Source organism: Vicia villosa, linkage group LG4 (assembly GCF_029867415.1).
Source record: "Vicia villosa cultivar HV-30 ecotype Madison, WI linkage group LG4, Vvil1.0, whole genome shotgun sequence".
NCBI lineage: Eukaryota > Viridiplantae > Streptophyta > Magnoliopsida > Fabales > Fabaceae > Vicia > Vicia villosa.
This window is the reverse complement of record NC_081183.1, coordinates 38,782,533-38,801,123: the sequence shown is the minus strand read 5'-3', so window position 1 is coordinate 38,801,123 and position 18,591 is coordinate 38,782,533. Positions and strand designations below refer to the sequence as shown.

At 35.4% G+C, this 18,591-nt stretch overlaps 1 protein-coding gene across 1 annotated transcript; it reads left to right on the top strand.

Moving 5' to 3' along the window:
• The first annotated feature begins 15,140 nt into the window (after positions 1-15,140).
• LOC131594727 (receptor-like protein EIX2) lies at positions 15,141-18,296 on the top strand. The gene has a single exon (XM_058866930.1). The coding sequence runs from the start codon at positions 15,189-15,191 to the stop codon at positions 18,294-18,296; it is 3,108 nt and encodes a 1,035-aa protein (XP_058722913.1). The 5' UTR covers positions 15,141-15,188.
• Positions 18,297-18,591: the final 295 nt, after the last annotated feature.

Below are 18,591 nucleotides of genomic sequence, written 5' to 3'. Positions count from 1 at the left end.
ACAAGCAAGCTCGTGATTTCTTCAATATTTTAGTTGCGCAAAATTTTTTGTTTTATTTTTAAATAAAAATAGAAGTGATATCACTACGATTGTTTGTCCCAATTGTTGTGATATATTTTTCACTTTTTTTTTGAATTTTTAAATGCTTAAAAATTGGCGCTTTTTATAAAATTTCATTAAGTAAACCATATATCACCACACTTGGTTTAGATGACCGTGGTGGAATGAAATATTCACTTAAAAATAAATAAGCTAGCATGTCTCTTAAGTAGCCATTTTTTCATTTCCATTAGCAAAACCATTTTCATCCTTAACATTCAGCGCTGAGAAACCATTTTCAATCAACGTCGTCTTCATCGTTCATTAATGAAACCAAAGTCTTTTCAACCAACTTCATATTCATATTCATCGTTCAACATACTTCATCTTCATCGTTCGTTAATGAAATAAAACCCTTTTCAACCAACATCATCTTCATCGTTTTTGGCTTATGTACCATCGAGGAAGAAGATAACACCAAATTCATCGTTCTTGGTATAACAACCATCGAGGAGGAAGACGAGACTTTTATTTAGATTTTTTACTAATTCATCACATTTTTGGTACGTAAACATTTTCCCCATGCATTTATAGTAAAATTCAATTGCCACTGTGTTGATGTTTATTTTTACGTTGCTGATGTTGTTGAATGTGTATTATCACATTTGTTTGGTTAAGATTGGATGAATAGGTTGTTGTTGCTCATGGTTATATTTAGAAATAATTGGTTAAATAACACATTTATTTGTTTATGTTGTTGTTGTTGCTATCGTTGTTTATGTAGTTGTTGGTGTTGTTGTTTATGCCATTATCGTTGATGTTTATGTTTCTATGTCTTATTGTTGAATGTTTTTTTAGTCTTGATAGATGGACCCTTCTTCATCTAGTAGTGATGAAAGTTATACAAATGAAGCTCGTACAAGTGATTTTCAATCTATAGACGAAAAAGAGAAGAAAAAAAAAACAAAGAGGTTTCATAATGATGTTTAAATTAAAAAAGTCCACACCTCGCATAACAAAGTTACGATCGAGTTTAATGATGTATATTTGATAGTTGATGGTCCATATTCTTATCTTTTTAAGAGTTATGTTGCATTCCTTATACATAGAGAAGTCAGTATATTGATAAATGATTGGAAATATGCACTAATGGAAGTGAACGAGAGCATATGGACAAATGTTAAGGTATTAATTTTAATTTTCATCGATTAAATATTACTTTCTATAATTACTAATACATACTTATTGATATATTTGTAATTGACGTTTGAGTTTTCTGACGAAGATAAGTTGAAAAAAATGGATCACTTATACTGGTATGTGTTGGAGGGGCTTTAAGTTATGACTTACACATGACTACATTAGGGAGCCTAAGCCTGATGTTGAGCATTTGTGGGTGAGATATAATTATCTTGACAGGAAGGTTTGGATAAAGTTTGTGAAGTCTCATAGTTCTTATGAGTTCCTGGTTAATACTAATTTTATTTTCTGATAATTTTATGATTATGCTTTATAGATACAACCATACAAGTTAATATTATTCCTATGTTTATAACACATTAAAAATGAAGCACGAAAGCTGAACAAGGAAAAACACAAGTACCCACATAGATTGTATCGTGGGAGATACAGGAAACTTGAGAAAATAATGATTAATGAAAAAATAGAACAATTTGGAAATGATGACTTCATGAGTCATGATCGCAACTCATCTCTACCACCATGACATGAGAAGTAGAAGAGGGCTCGACAAAGACCAAATGAAGAGTACACTTTAGATGCCTTAAAAGCAGTCGTTGAGACTATTGTAAGTAGGATTTGTTGTGCGTGTGTTATGGGTTATTTAAATTTCATTTGTAATTAACAATATATATCTTATCATATTGTGTAGGATTCGTTGGTTGTGTCGGCCCGTGAAGGTTCCTTTGTTCCAAAACCACGACATGATATAATAGTAGAAGAAATCAGAAAAAAGGAGCATGGGGTGTGTCCATGGTGTTAGAGATGACATCGGCCTGAGAGTGACATTTGGTACATTGAGAAAAAGTATCGGACATATGCAAAAAAAAACAATTGAAGAGTTTGAGAAGAAGTTGGAAAGTCAAAAGAAAGAATTTGAAGATGCGTTAGCGAAGGAGCGGGAAAATTGTAGGAAAGAAATGGAAGAAAATAAAGATTAATATGTGGTATGGAGAATATTTTGATATCTGAAATGTATGATATGTATTGTGTTGATTTTGTTTTGTGCTCCTGTTATTTTTATGATGTAGAGAATCACTACAATAGTCGAACAATGTACACATGAAAATGGTGATGATCAATTTTCTGAAAGAACTGTTATACATGGTGCATGCATAAAAGGAAGTTGTTTAGCCTCCCTTACCGATCATAATGAGTTATTGACTCCTTCTCAAGAATCAACAACCAAAATCTCATGTCACATTATTGAAAAGAAAGATCTAATTCTTGTTGAGCTACAACATGATCGAAAGTTAAAGTGTTTCTATTTTGATCCTAGCGATATAAGGGATTTTGTCATTGGAAATCAGTGGCTCGTGTAACACCCCAAATTCTACCCGAAAATATCATGCGAGAAATCAGAGTATTTTAAAAACTATCAACAAGCATTTAGGATATCACATTTACTTCATATAAACAACTCATAAACAGATACATAGCACTTAAATATCAGAGAAGCACAAAACAACTTATAACAGCTCTTAGACAAACCAACTTCAATTTAATATGCAGCGGAATCATAACATTCGGCTTTATAAACAAATAATCTTATTTAATCGGAAACAACTTCAAACATCATAGTACTTCTCATTATCCAGTTAGGAACTCAGCAACTAAAACATGAACAACATAGAAACAACAATATAGACAACCCCCCGATGGCTACATATCAGAGCGACACACCAACCGAACACGATGAAGCTACAAACTTCCACAGCTATACTTGAGTACCTGTCCATTTCCCATGATAGGGGAAACATCAGCAGAAGGGGTGAGATATCAAACATTATAAAGGAAAGTATGATAATACATATAGCAAAGGTAAGATCATACACAATTCACCACTTCTCAATATAAGCAATTTGCATCACAACAATAATGTTAACTATCAACTATAACAATGTATTCAAGTTTACAAGTATGTCATTCAAGCACATAATAACATACACTTCATAATCACAACGGAAATTAATACAACTATCAACAATGGCAAAACATGGTTCATATATTCCACATATATACATATATCATTAATACATATATATTTGCATTCTCATCATATATGTATCATTTACATATATCACATCCACACACATCAACAATTCATATCAAATGAATTCAACTTCGCAAACTATGCATTCACACATCATAGCATTCACTTCATAAACACAACAATTTCAAATGCGACTCAATATGCGACTCAAACTATGCATATGCATGTGGTACCATTGGAGTAAAACTCCAAACTTAGAACATTTCCAGTAATTCTGAGGCATAAGGAAAAGCCTTCATCTTATCAACAGGGTCACATATCAACATCACACGGTTCAACTTTATGTTATGCTATCCTATGCGGTAACATACAACGACCACAACTCGACAACGAAACAACAACACAACAACAACAACACAACAACAGTCACATATCAACATCACACCGTTCAACTTTAGCCATAGGCTCACAACACGACTTAACAACAGCACAACAATGATCACATATCAACATCACACTGTTCAACTTTAGTCAAAGGTTCACAACAAAACTTATCAAGTTCATAGCAACATATATGCAATATTAGAATTTGCTAGGATTCACACCATAAGGCTATCCACATAACAATACATAATAATAATCATATTAGCAACCACAACATTATCCGCAACAAAGGCATCCAAACCAAAACCACAATTTTGGTTCAACTCGCAAAATAATCACAATATGCCAATATATCAAGTAAACCAATTCAACTTCCAATTAACATTTAACTAATTTAGATATCATATTAATTATAAAAACGACATCATTGGCATAGCAATATATTATTCTCAACGTAAATATTCAACCAAAACACTCTTACGCTAAATTACTCAAAATACCATAGTTAACCGATAAACCGAATAATTTATCCAAGTCTAAGTATTTTCCAATCAAATAGACTTATTGAAATTAATTCAACTATTAATTAAATCAACCAATTAATAACCATATTATATTAATTCATTTCACTTCAATTTCTATTCCATTTCTAATTCTACAACAAAACTCATTATTTCACTATGAATGGTTTACCCACAACAAACACAATAATCTAATACATAAAGATCAACAATTGCACACAACTTATCACATTTATATCATCACATTCCAACAAACCACCAAATACCCAAAATTGCAACATAGAAGAACATGGATATCAAGTATAGAATCTACCCACCATAACCTACTATCATACACCCCTTTATCATGAAAGAACCTCACCCTTACCTTGGTAAATATGGACTCTTTCACCATAGCTCTAAGCTTTTCTCAAAAAGAAATCCTTTCTAACATCATTTGGAGACACACCTAAAAACCAGTTCGAGAATCAGCTTATCAGACAAATTTAAAACCCTGAAAATCAAAAATCGCTCCGGCCAGAACTTACCTCTATGGGTCAGGAACGTTGCGTCCAAGTACTGCAACGATCCAACGGCTGGATTGAGAGATACGTTCGTTTTGCCAAGGTGACTCTATGCTGAAACGTGCTGCGAAAAATGAGGCTTCCTCCATAATTTTTCTTCTTCTCTCAAGTGCTCTTCCCTTCTTTCTCCCCCAAAATGAGTTATGAGACTCCAACTCTAAAACCCTAACTTTCTACTCTTACTATCTCTCTTATGTCAATTGGGCTTAACCCACCAATCCATCCATTATGTTTCTATCACTTAGGCCCATTTAGTTATATATCTCTAATAACTCAATTAAGTCAAACAACACAAACACTCACATAATTAAATGCTTAAATAATTATTATATCACATAATAACTAAATAAATAAGTTATTATTAATAGGGATAAATAACTGTTCCCCCTGCCATTAGGGCGAGTTTTGATTTTGCCCCCTATTAATTATTTTTTAAAGCTTGCCCCCTTATAAAACCCAGATTACCAACCCAGTAGCCCCTACACCCATGTGAAGCTGAGTTGGCCAGTTAAGATCCCTGCTGGCATTTGCTCATTTGATGACATGGAAATAATGTTTATATCACATGTTAAATGGCAACATTAGGTTACAGATTTTCCAATCCTTTTCTTCTTCATCGTGCTCGAGCCTTCCATTCTTCCTCTTCTTCATCGTGCTCGCAGGCTTCCATTGTTGCTCTTCTTCATCGTTCTTGGTTGCTTCACATCTTGCTCTTCTCCATCGTCCCAACTGCAGCCATCACCATAATGTCTGGTAGAAAATCGATTGGAAGCTGCACAAGCAATACATCTACGGGTCCACCCAGATGTGGATGTGACCTAGCTATGAAGATGTGGGTTTAGTCGACAGCTCGAAACCTAAATCGGAACTTCTGGAAGTGTCGCAATGCTGGGGTAAGCTTGAGTTTGAATTTCCTGATTTTTGAATCCGGTTTATTTCTACTCCCGAATCTTGATAAACACTGGGTGTTGGGTTTTTTGTTTATGCAGAGTGAGAATAGCTGCGATTTGTTCATATGGGATGATGAATATGGAGACTCACTAAAATGGAATGCTAATATTCAAGGGGTGTGTAAAATCTGTGACAAAACAAAAAAGGAGTTACAGACTGTTTTGAAGAAATTACTGAAGGCCAAATTGAAGATTGAAGTAGAGAGGAAGACTGTTTTTAAGTTGAAGATGGCACTTGCATTTTCTTGGTTGTTTTTTGCATTTATGTACAAGTTGATGTAACTGTCAATCTTATGTAGGTTGATATCTACTTAGTTTCAATTTAATGAATTTAGTAAGAATTTGAAACAGTTAATGTATGAGTTTAGTAAGAATTTGATGAATGAAATTGTTGAACTATGTTATAACACTAAGCATTTGAAACAGTTGATGGCTGCTATTAAGCTGAATCTTATAGATATTCATTCATTAACTAGTGCACCAAAAGTGGGCAATTGTCAGTACAAAATATTGCAGCAAAATATAGATATTGTCATTACAAAATAATGCACCAAAAGCGTGCAATTTAAAACTTAGTAGTTCAAATAAAGGCACCAAACATGTGCACCAAAACAACAACATTCAAAATAATTCAACAGTTACAAGATTTTCAATAAAGATCTTCAATAGCCTTCTTCTTAGCCTTCTTAGCAACCTTCCTTGCACCTTGAGTTCCATTGCAATCCTCTTATTCACTTAAACTGATAGGCTGATCCTCTGAACCTCGTCCAATGATAGGCTTTTTAAACCAGAAAAGTTTGACCCTCTCACTTTGCCTCCTTCTCTTTGGTATGGACTCTTGCTTGACCTTAGCTTTCCCCTTCTTGATCTGGTTTGGCACACTGTGTTAGAGATTTGGTATGATAATCCTGGATATCTTCAAGAATCGTGTTTGTTCACTTTCCGAACAAAGTATTTCGACCCTATTCTTTGTCTGGGTTCACGAAATCTTTGCGGGGATAATTCTTGAAGAACGATCTGTTTCTGACAATGGAGAACAGATCAGAATGTAGAGAGGAAGTGTGTAATTTCGTAAACCAAATTGAGACCAAAAGACTCCTTATATAGGAGACCAATAATAGAGACGAAAGGACACACCTTTTCGGAAACAGTTATGTCTGTTGGAACGGGTGCAACTATTCAAACCGAATTGTTATGTCCGTTGGGAAAGGGTGCAACTATTCAAACAAAATTTTTGCTCGGGGCGCTGCCCCGCACCCCGCCAGAGGCTCCGCCCCTTGGACCCCGACGGGGCGCTGCCCCGCACCCCGCCAGGGGCTACGCCCCTTGGAACCCCGTTTCTATTACTCATATTCAATTACACGTTTGGCTCGACGAGCGTGCACTCCGCACTACCCTAACTCGTTTCAAACTTAACGCATAATTGCATTGGCCTATAGTAAATCACATTACTACCAAAATGCATTGATGATACTAAAATCACCAACAAACTCCCCCCATTTTAGTATAATCCTTGATTTTACTTTACAGGTATAACGATCAAACAAATGCATAGAAGAAAATGTCTTACGATTGAATTTTCATCTTAGTACAAATACACATTCCAAATATTCGAAAATCGGGGTGTCATAATGATTGAACCCGTCAATCCATTTGAATATCTAAAGATATAGTACACATATGTTTCTTACAATACTCTACTATTCATACTTGACACTTTACAAGCCATGTGTCCTTATCCATTAGTAAGCATATAGGAAGCCAAGTCCAAGCTTCTTGAAGCGGCAAAACTTCATGCTCACATAGGTGATCCTTTTAATCTTGTACCTGCATTCACAATTTTTCAAAAGAACCATTAAGAAGATATACTTCAACCTAGCCATCACTTGCAGGTCCGAGCACATACCTTGGGAAGATAAACACAATTGCTCCAATCTTTAACTATGATCTTTCCACATTGAATTCTGCTTCTAACATTGTATTAGAAGGGAATTGGGTATACCATAACTAATAGATTTAAATGGACTTTAATCCCATCCCAATTACCGACTTCTTTACTAAGTCTCTTGCTAACCCCTTCGTCAAGTGGTCAGCTAAGTTTTGTTGCGACCGAACAAACTCAATAGATATCACCCCATTCATGATTAATTCCCTAATCATACTATGTCTAATACCAAAATGTCTAGACTTTCCATTGTATATTTGACTGTATGCTTTAGCCAGTGTGGCACTACTATCACAACGGATTGAAATTGGTGATATCGGTTTAGGCCATATCGGAATCTCATATACCAGGTTCCTTAGCCATTCTGCTTCTTTACCAGCAGCAGCTAATGCTACAAACTCAGATTCCATTGTGGAACTAGTTATACATGTTTGCTTTTTGGAAGCCCATGAGATGGCACCTCCCCCAAGCAAGAACACCCATCCACTTGTAGAGGATGAATCTTCAACATTATTTATCCAACTAGCATCCGTATAACCTTCTAACACCGAAGGAAATCCCATATATGACAATCCATGATTCATAGTACCTTTTAAGTACTTGAATACCCTAGTTATTGCATGCCAATGATGTTTACTAGGATTACTAGTAAATCTGCTCAACTTTCCAACCGCATAAGCAATATCCGGTCTAGTGCTAATCATAGCATACATCAAAGAGCCTATAGCTCTTGAGTATTCGAGTTGATCCACAGGTTTACCTGTATTTGGCATAAGCTTTTCTCCTGGATCCATGGGAGTACTTACCGGAGAACAATTCTTCTTCCAAATCACCATTCAGAAATGCTGTTTTGACATCCATTTGATGAATCACTAGATTATGAATAGCCGCCAAGGCAATCAACAATCTAATAGTAGTGATACGGGCAACCGGAGCATAGGTATCGAAATAATCAATCCCTTCTTTTTGTCTGAAGCCTTGGATAACTAATCTAGCTTTAAACTTGTCAATTGTACCATCGACTTTCATCTTCTTTTTGAAGATCCATTTGCAACCCAATGGTTTACAGCCTGGTGGTAAATCAGATAATACCCAAGTATTATTTTCCATGATAGAACCAATCTCTTCATCAATTGCTTCTTTCCAAAAATTAGAATCTCGAGATTTCACAGCTTCATCATACGTTCTTGGATCCTCCTCTATACTATAGCAATAGTAGTATTGAGTTTCAATCTGATCCTTTGATCCCTCAACTAAATATAGTTGAAAATCAGATCCATAAGATCTAGTTTTTCTTGCTCTTTTGCTTCTACGGGGTTCAAGTGTCTCACTTGGCACATCATATGAATGATCATCCCTTAGAGATTCGTCCGAATTAGGTATAGATAACTTTGGTCTAGGTATAGAAGAGAAACAATTCTCATCAAATATGGCATCTCTTGATTCTATAATTGTGTTAATAGAAATCGAGTCATTAGGTTCTATAACATAAAACCTATAAGCCTTGGAGTGTTCAGCATATCCAACAAAGATGCAAGCTACACCCTTTTCGCCCAAAGTTTTCCTTTTTGGATCCGGGAGTCTAACCACGGCCCTACAACCCCAAACACGTAGAAATGTTAAGTTGGGTCGTTTCTTATACCAAAGTTCATATGGGGTAGTCTTGTTCCTTTTATTAGGAACCCTATTTAACAAATAGCAAGCCGTTAACATAGCTTCTCCCCAAAACCCTTCACTCAAACCAGAGTAAGATAACAAGGCATTTACCATTTCTTTAAGAATTCTATTTTTCCTTTCAGCCACACCATTTTATTGAGGTGTATAAGGTGCCGTAGTCTCATGAATGATTCCTACGGATTGGAAAAATACAGGATCATAATATTCACCACCTCTATCGGTGCGTAATGTTTTAATCATTACATTCCGTTGCACTTCAACTTCAGTTTTATAAATTTTGAATTTATCTAAGGCTTCGTCCTTAGCGTGCAACAAATAAACATAGCAGAATCTCGATGCATCATCAATGAAAGTGACAAAATATTTTTTATTCCCTAATGATGGAGTAGAATGCAAATCACATAAATCACTATGTATTAACTCAAGAATGACAGATTTCCTTGTTATACTTTTAAAAGGTTGCCTAGTGATCTTTGTTAACAAGCAAGTTTTACACTTTTCGTTATTTTCATTAAAAACAGGAATTAAATCGTCTTTGGACATTTCATGCATTCTTTTATAATGTACATGTCCTAAACGAGCATGCCATAACGAAAAATTGATAACATTCGAAGAAGACATAAATATAGAATCAGAATCTTTAGGAACTCCATTCAAATTCATCATAAACATTCCATTATTATAATAACCAAATCCTACAAACACACCAGACTTCGATAAAATATATTTATCGGATTCACACACTTGCTTGTATCCAAGCTTATTCAATACAGGACCAGAAATTAAATTCTTATGTAACTTAGGAACATACAATACATTAAACAAAGTAATAGTCTTTCCAGAACTGAATTCTAGCACCACGTTTCCTTTGCCTTCAACGGGAGCGAAATGATCATCTCCCATGTATAGAACAGAACCATCTTCCACTGGAACAAGATTCTTGAACCAGAAACGATCCTTGCAAACATGTGTTGTGGCGCCAGAATCAATCCACCACGCGATAGCATCATCCTGCACATAAAATGCCTCAGAAGTTAGTGAAACCGAATGTTTAATCAAACTATTCAAATCACAAATTGATTTCTGACCTTGGTTTTCGGATTGGTTCTTAGACCCCTTTCCTGAACCACTTGCGTTCGCGTTGTTGTGCTTTTTATCGAAACGACAATCCTTCTTGAAGTGGCCTGTTCTGCCACACTTCCAGCATTCTAGTTTCGGTTTCTTGTTAACACCGAAATTGCCTTTTTTGTTATTGAAAGCACGTTTCTTTCCTTTGTTTTTGTTGTAATCGTTCTTACCACCCTCTTCGATCATATTAACCGAGGGCCCAGCAATTTCTTTGCCTTTTCCTTTGTTATCCTCATGCGCTCGTAGAGATTCCTCTATGCGCAAGTGACTTCCAAGTTGGATCAAAGACAGTTCGTCTTTTCCATGTTTCAGATTGTGTTTGAAATCCTTCCATGAAGGAGGCAACTTGTCTATGATGCTTGAGACAGATATTGTTTCATCCATCTTCAATCCATGCAGTGTGAACTGTCCAAGGATTCGGAGGAGTTCATTGAATTGTTCCATGACAGACCTCGATTCAACCATTTTGTAATTGTTGAAATCGGTCACCAGGAACTTTTTACTGGATGAGTCCTCTGCCATGTACTTGGCTTCGAGACGATCCCACAATTCCTTTGCAGATTCCACGTTTTGGTAAATATCAAATAAGGGATCAGACATACCGTTAAGAATGTGCCCTCTGCATATGTAATCGTCGTTCTCCCACTTTGATCGGCGTCTCAGATTTTCAACCGTGTCATCTTCCTCAAGTTCTGGAATTGGTGTAGACAAGACGTGCACCACCTTCAACGTTGTTAACATGAAATGCATCTTCTTCTGCCAACGCCTAAAGTCTTGTCCTTGAAACTTGTCCAATTTTCCGAAACTTTTAGTCATCTCCTTCACGGTGCTTCCTCCTCCAGCCATGATTATCAGAAAGAATACTTTGTTCGTTTGTTAGAGATTTGGTATGATAATCCTGGATATCTTCAAGAATCGTGTTTGTTCACTTTCCGAACAAAGTATTTCGACCCTATTCTTTGTCTGGGTTCACGAAATCTTTGCGGGGATAATTCTTGAAGAACGATCTGTTTCTGACAATGGAGAACAGATCAGAATGTAGAGAGGAAGTGTGTAATTTCGTAAACCAAATTGAGACCAAAAGACTCCTTATATAGGAGACCAATAATAGAGACGAAAGGACACACCTTTTCGGAAACTGTTATGTCTGTTGGAACGGGTGCAACTATTCAAACCGAGTTGTTATGTCCGTTGGGAAAGGGTGCAACTATTCAGGGGGACCCCAGCCAGGGGCGCTGCCCCTTGGACCTCGGTAGGGCGCTGCCCCGCACCCCGCCAGGGGCTCCGCCCCTTGGACCCCGACGGGGCGCTGCCCCGCACCCCGCCAGGGGCTACGCCCCTTGGAACCCCGTTTCTATTACTCATATTCAATTACACGTTTGGCTCGACGAGCGTGCACTCCGCACTACCCTAACTCGTTTCAAACTTAACGCATAATTGCATTGGCCTATAGTAAATCACATTACTACCAAAATGCATTGATGATACTAAAATCACCAACACACTGGTGGCAGATTTTGTAAGACTTTGACTTGGCAGATCTGGTATACTTGAAATCATTTCATCAGTGATGTCTCCAATCGATTTTCTACCAGACATTATGGTGATGGCTGCAGTTGGGACGATGGAGAAGAGCAAGATGTGAAGCAACCAAGAACGATGAAGAAGAGCAACAATGGAAGCCTGCGAGCACGATGAAGAAGAGGAAGAATGGAAGGCTCGAGCACGATGAAGAAGAAAAGGATTGGAAAATCTGTAACCTAATGTTGCCATTTAACATGTGATATAAACATTATTTCCATGTCATCAAATGAGCAAATGCCAGCAGGGATCTTAATTGGCCAACTCAGCTTAACATGGGTGTAGGGGCTACTGGGTTGGTAATCTGGGTTTTATAAGGGGGCAAGCTTTAAAAAATATTTAATAGGGGGCAATAGCAAAACTCGCCCTAATGGCAGGGGGGAACAGTTACTTATCCCTTATTAATAACACCAAATAATATAATTACTAATATAATTAATTAAAATATTAGTAAAAATCGGGATGTTACAGCTTAACATAGAGATACCACAGGTTTGGTACACGTAAGTATATAATTGGATTTCTCATTATGATACATTCATTGTTTTGTATAGAATTTTTTTAACTAGTAAGGTATATTCACCATGTTTGTATTAAATTAAATAAATCGGATATTTGTGGATTAATGGATCCAGTTAGTATTTGATTTACAAGTAATTCTACAAAAAAATTGAAACATATACACCATCACAATTAGTTGAGAGAAAAGACTGTTACTTAGCACCATTTCTCCATACGTGAGTAATTTTGAAATCATGGTTTCTCTATTATATATAGTTAGTTTCCATGTTTTACCAAATACTAATTATATATGCTTGTGTTCATTAGCACCATTTCTCCATACGTGAGTAATTTTGAAATCATGGTTTCTCTATTATATATAGTTAGTTTCCATGTTTTACCAATTACTGATTATATATATATATATATATATATATATATTTATATGTATATACACACACACACACACGCATGTGTGGTTATATATTCATGAAATGTTTAAATTTGTATACAAGGAGATAAGCAAAGGGATAGTGTGGTTATTATGTAATAAAACACATGTTAAACATTGTCTCTACCAGCATCGTTGTTTTGTAAAAAATATTTAGGTTTGTAATATATGTTTAAATTACAGATATAAAAAATATGGGGTATATATGGAAAAATAAAATAAAAAGTATTTCACCGCGGTTGTTTAAGATGACTGTGGTGATAGGTAGCGCGCCAAATATTATATACCATACAATCACTAGAAATAAAACTCATGATCTTTATATATTGCACAATTGTTGTTTACTATAACTGTTGTGATAGGTAGCGCGCTACCTAGTTTATCACAACGGTCACACATCCATGGTAGAAAATAACATACTTACAACCATACCTCACCTCGCAACGGTTGGTCAACCGTGATGATATCCCTTTTCCAGCCGTTGTGAGAAGGGTTTTTTGTAGTAGTGATTGTTATATCACTCTACAATTCATATATCCGAGCACTCAATCTAATGGTGAAAAAATTAGGAGTTGATGCGAAAGTGGCCCAAAAAGAGATAGAAGACACTAGAGGGTGTCATGTCAGATATTCATTCCAAACAGAAAAATATATTGGCCACTTGAATGCAGATGTAAATGTTGCAGGTGATCATGTATTGGTTGCCTATTATATGCAATATGCATAGACATACTTTGATTGGCACGAGCATTCTTGTGGAGAAAATTTTTAGTTATGTCAATGTTGTCTACCTTAAATACTTCATGGACTTAAAGGGGATTCACAAGTACAACTAGGGAATAAATTGTTTGGTTTATCTGTACTCCAAATTAGTTGAAGGTAGTAAATAGAAGACTAGTAAGATGATTGGATGCAACTGTTTATTTTAAGTAATTTATTCACATGTCATTTATTAATTTGATACTACATGTTGTTCTACACGGTTATTGATATTTCCTCTAAACCATTTTCAAGCCTGAATATTCCAACATTTCTCAAGTATTTCTAGTTGGGATGTTAAGTATTTCTAGTTGGAATGTTTCTAATTACACTGAAGAGTTGCCACATGCAGGCTAGTGAGCCATACAGACGGTGTGAACGAGTATTTTAAAGTTTTCATAGGATTTGAGAGAAGTGAATGGTGTGGCATTAGGGATGGCAAAGGATAGTCTGCGTACCCACAGTTTAAAAAAATCTTTGTACTCGAGATCATACCCACATGGGCAGCAACATTTCTAGTTGTACCCGGACCCTATGAGTAGCTAAGTACCCATATCCATACTCGTTTACCCGCATTTCTAATAAAAAATTATCAATCAATTACAATTTATTATTCCATTTAAAGTTTATAACGACAATTATATTAAAATGTATTCAAGTTTATTTTTGAGTTAAAAAATAAACAAACACTTATATTAAAATGCATACAAGTTTAATGGTGATTTATTTCATAAAATTGTTAAATATAAATGTACATATAATAATAAAAATAAAAATATATAAATATATATACTGCGGGTATGGAGTGGGATGGGTACCTACACCATATCCACTTATTTTTGTGAATAATTGAATGTGTACATGCCCGTAATTATTTTACGAGTTTCTATCCTATCTATTATGAGTAATTTTAACAGGTACTCATTGGAGAGGAGATGAGTCAAATTACCATCCCTATGTGACATAAACAATTCCATATAAAAATTAAGTTTGGGATGGTTCCGAGTTAGTTGTATTCTTGACAAAGTTTATTTTAACTAAGAATCAAAGCCTTATTTTTTATTAATTCTTAACTATGTGATATATCAATAAATCTTTGATCTGATTTTTCAAAAGTCAATTTGAATATTCAGAAACCAATCTCATTTTATTAAATCAATTCCATACACCTAAAATATGACATAAAATCTCTTTATAAAACAAGACTATCACAAATTTTTAAGCGAAAATAAATAAACCTGACAATCAAGAAAATTATTAATAAAATATTTTTTTTGCAAAAACATGTATGATAAAAAAAAATAGGGAAATAGAACACTAAGATCCTTATTAAAAAGAAAAGTATCATAATAAAAAATGTAACACGAAGAAAAAAAATATGAGATGCCTATTTAAGTTGTGTGTTTGTTGAGTCATTGTTGTACTTACCCGCAGTTTCATCTCTACGTCACTCAAATATGGATAGAAACTACCAAAGTTTTTCTTCAGCTGTTGTTTCCCTTTTGAGTGCATATTTCATATTACTATGTTTCAGCATCCATTCATCATTTGGTTGCCTGCAACAAGAGAAGCAAGCTCTCGTTGAATTCAAAGAAAGTTTCAATGATCCTTCCTTCAGACTTTCCTCTTGGGAAGGAAATGATTGTTGCAGATGGAAAGGTATAAGCTGTAACAACATTACAGAACATGTTGTCAAGATTGACCTTAGGAATCCATGCTACCCTCCAAGAGGACAACCTTATCCATCAAACTGTTCCTTCTCAACTTCTAAACTTGAATCTCAACGTCTCCATCCTTCTCTTTTAAATTTCAAATATCTTACCTATTTGGACCTTAGCGGAAACAATTTCAGTTCATCTCCAATACCATCTTTTCTCAGTTTTATGAACCAGTTACAACACCTTTCTCTCTCCGATTCCCATTTTAATGGCATGATCCCAAACAACCTTGGAAACCTCACAAAATTGACCATTCTTGATCTTAGTTACAATTCTTGGCTATACTCGAACGACATCTATTGGCTTTCAAGACTTTCGTTGCTTCAGTATCTTTACATGAGTGATGTTTTTCTCGAGAGAACACAAAACTTATTCACGGTACTTAACATGATTCCTACTTTGTTAGAATTAGACTTTACCAACTGCAGCTTAGCCCATATGCACAGTGATGATCAACTTGTTAGTTACACAAATCTTTCTACCATTGAGTCTCTCAGTCTCGCAGATAACGGACTTGATAGTCCAGATCTGATTGCTTTTAGAAACACAACTTCAGTCATGTATATTGACCTTTCCAACAATAATCTTACTTCAGTTCCATTTTGGTTAGGCAATTGTGCAAAACTTGAAACTCTATATCTTGGAAACAATGCTCTTAAAGGTTCATTTCCAACCGCTCTTAGAAATCTGACTACTTTGACATTGCTTGATATTCCCCAAAACAATATTGAGTCTATTCCATTGTGGTTAGGAGGGTTAGAGGGCCTTTTGTATCTCAATATGTCATGGAACCATATTGAGGGTTCTCTAACATCAATTCTGGGAAATATGTGTCATCTTCAGTCACTAGATTTGTCTGCAAATAGACTTCAACGAGATGCACTCGTCGGTAATTTAGAATCTTCAAGATGCAATGGATTTGACTTACACAAACTTGACCTATCCCAAAACAATTTCAATGATCAGCTGCCAACATGGTTGGGAAGACTTCAAAATCTGGTAATTCTCACACTATATTCGAGTTTTTTTAATGGTCCTATACCAAATATTTGGGGAAACTTGTCAAACTTGCAATATTTAATCCTTTCTAACAATCACTTAAATGGGTCTATTCCAAACTCTCTTGGGAAACTTGGGAATCTGAGCATCTTGGACATATCTAATAATGACTTGTTTGGGGGTCTTCCTTGTAGTTTAACAGCACTTGTAAATCTAGAGTATCTGCTTCTCAACAATAATAATTTAACAGGGTCTCTTCCTAATTGTATTGGCCAATTTGTCAATCTAAAATCTTTGATTATTTCTTCAAATCATTTTTACGGTGTTATTCCGAAAAGTATTGAAAAAATAAGGACCCTAGAAAACCTTGATTTGTCTGAAAACTTGCTGAATGGAACAATCCCACAAAATATTGGACAACTTTCAAAACTGCACACCCTTTATCTTAGTAAAAATAATTTGACAGGGAAGTTTCCATCTAGTCTTGGTCAACTTATGAACCTTCACAATTTAGACATGTCGCTCAACAATTTCGAAGGAGTGTTTTATGAAATAAATTTTCCAAAGTTACTAGGCTATGTGAACCTTACCAATAATCATTTCACAGGGCCACTTCCCCAAAATATTGCTCATAGATTGCCAAATGTTACTTATTTGCTTCTTGGAGAGAACCGCATAAACGGTTCCATTCCAAATTCGTTGTGCAAAATAAATTCTTTGTACAATCTTGACCTTTCAGACAACAATTTAGCTGGCAACATTCCTGATTGTTGGAGTTCAACTAAAAGATTAAATGAGATAAACCTATCATCAAACAAACTATCTGGATTTATTCCTAGCTCGTTTGGCCACCTTTCCACTTTGGTATGGTTACATTTGAATAATAACAGTTTTCATGGGGAGTTTCCATCATTCTTGAAGAATTTAAAGCAACTGTTAATCTTAGATATTGGAGAGAATCAAATGTCGGGGAATATACCTTCATGGATTGGAGACATTTTCACCTCAATCCAAATTCTAAGGTTAACACAAAACAAGTTTCAAGGAAACATTCCATCACAACTTTGCAAACTTTCAGCTTTGCAAATCTTGGACCTTTCCAACAACATGTTGATCGGTTCAATCCCTCACTGTATTGGAAATCTTACAGCAATGATTCAAGGAAGTAAACCATCAGTTGCCTTAGCTCCTGGAGAGTCGAGGTATATTGAATGGTATGAACAAGATGTCAGCCAGATCATTAGAGGAAGAGAAGATCATTATACAAGAAATTTAAAACTAGTGGCCAATATGGATTTATCAAACAACAATTTGAGTGGACCTATTCCTAAGGGAATATTTCTTCTTACGGGTTTACAAGGCTTAAATCTGTCACACAATCACCTATCCGGTGAAGTTCCTATAACCATAGGGGACATGAGGTCACTTGAATCTTTGGACCTTTCTCATGATCAACTTTCAGGCCTAATTCCAAACACCATATCTAGCTTAACTTTCCTAAGTCACTTAAACTTGTCCTACAACAATCTTTCAGGACCAATTCCACAAACAAACCAATTTTTAACACTTAATGATGATCCATCTATTTATTTTGGCAACAAATATCTTTGTGGTGCACCATTGTCCAACAAATGTGATACTAATAAAAATAATAGAGATGAAAATGGAGATGAAGGTGTCAAAGAAGACAAGGTTGAGAAAATATGGTTTTACTTTGTGATAGCACTTGGTTTTGGTAGTGGCTTTTGGACTGTGATTGGAGTTTTGTTGTTGAAGAAGGTTTGGAGGCATGCTTACTTTAGTTGCATTGATAAGGCAGTGTATAGGATAAAAGTGAAATTCGAATAGAGTTAGGAGGGTTAAAGAAAATATGTATGGGAAACCCTGTTGATCAGTAAAACATTATTATCTATATGTCTGAAAATATACCAATAAGAAATAAGGGAGTGTGCCTCGCTTTACAAACTGATATCAGCTGCTTGGATCTCTGTCGCAGAGGGGGAATATGTCATCGTACGTCTGCTTAGTGTATTTTGATTGGTGTTTTATATTTATGTTTGGTTGTTTATTTGTTTTTCAGTGTTCTGTATTTAGTATTCTGTATTTGGTTGTGGTGCTAATAGTACCACCTTTTACTCTCCTT

Coding starts and splice junctions, on each gene's coding strand:
- LOC131594727 (XM_058866930.1), top strand. CDS start 15,189: ATGGATAGAAACTACCAAAGTTTTTCTTCAGCTGTTGTTTCCCTTTTG.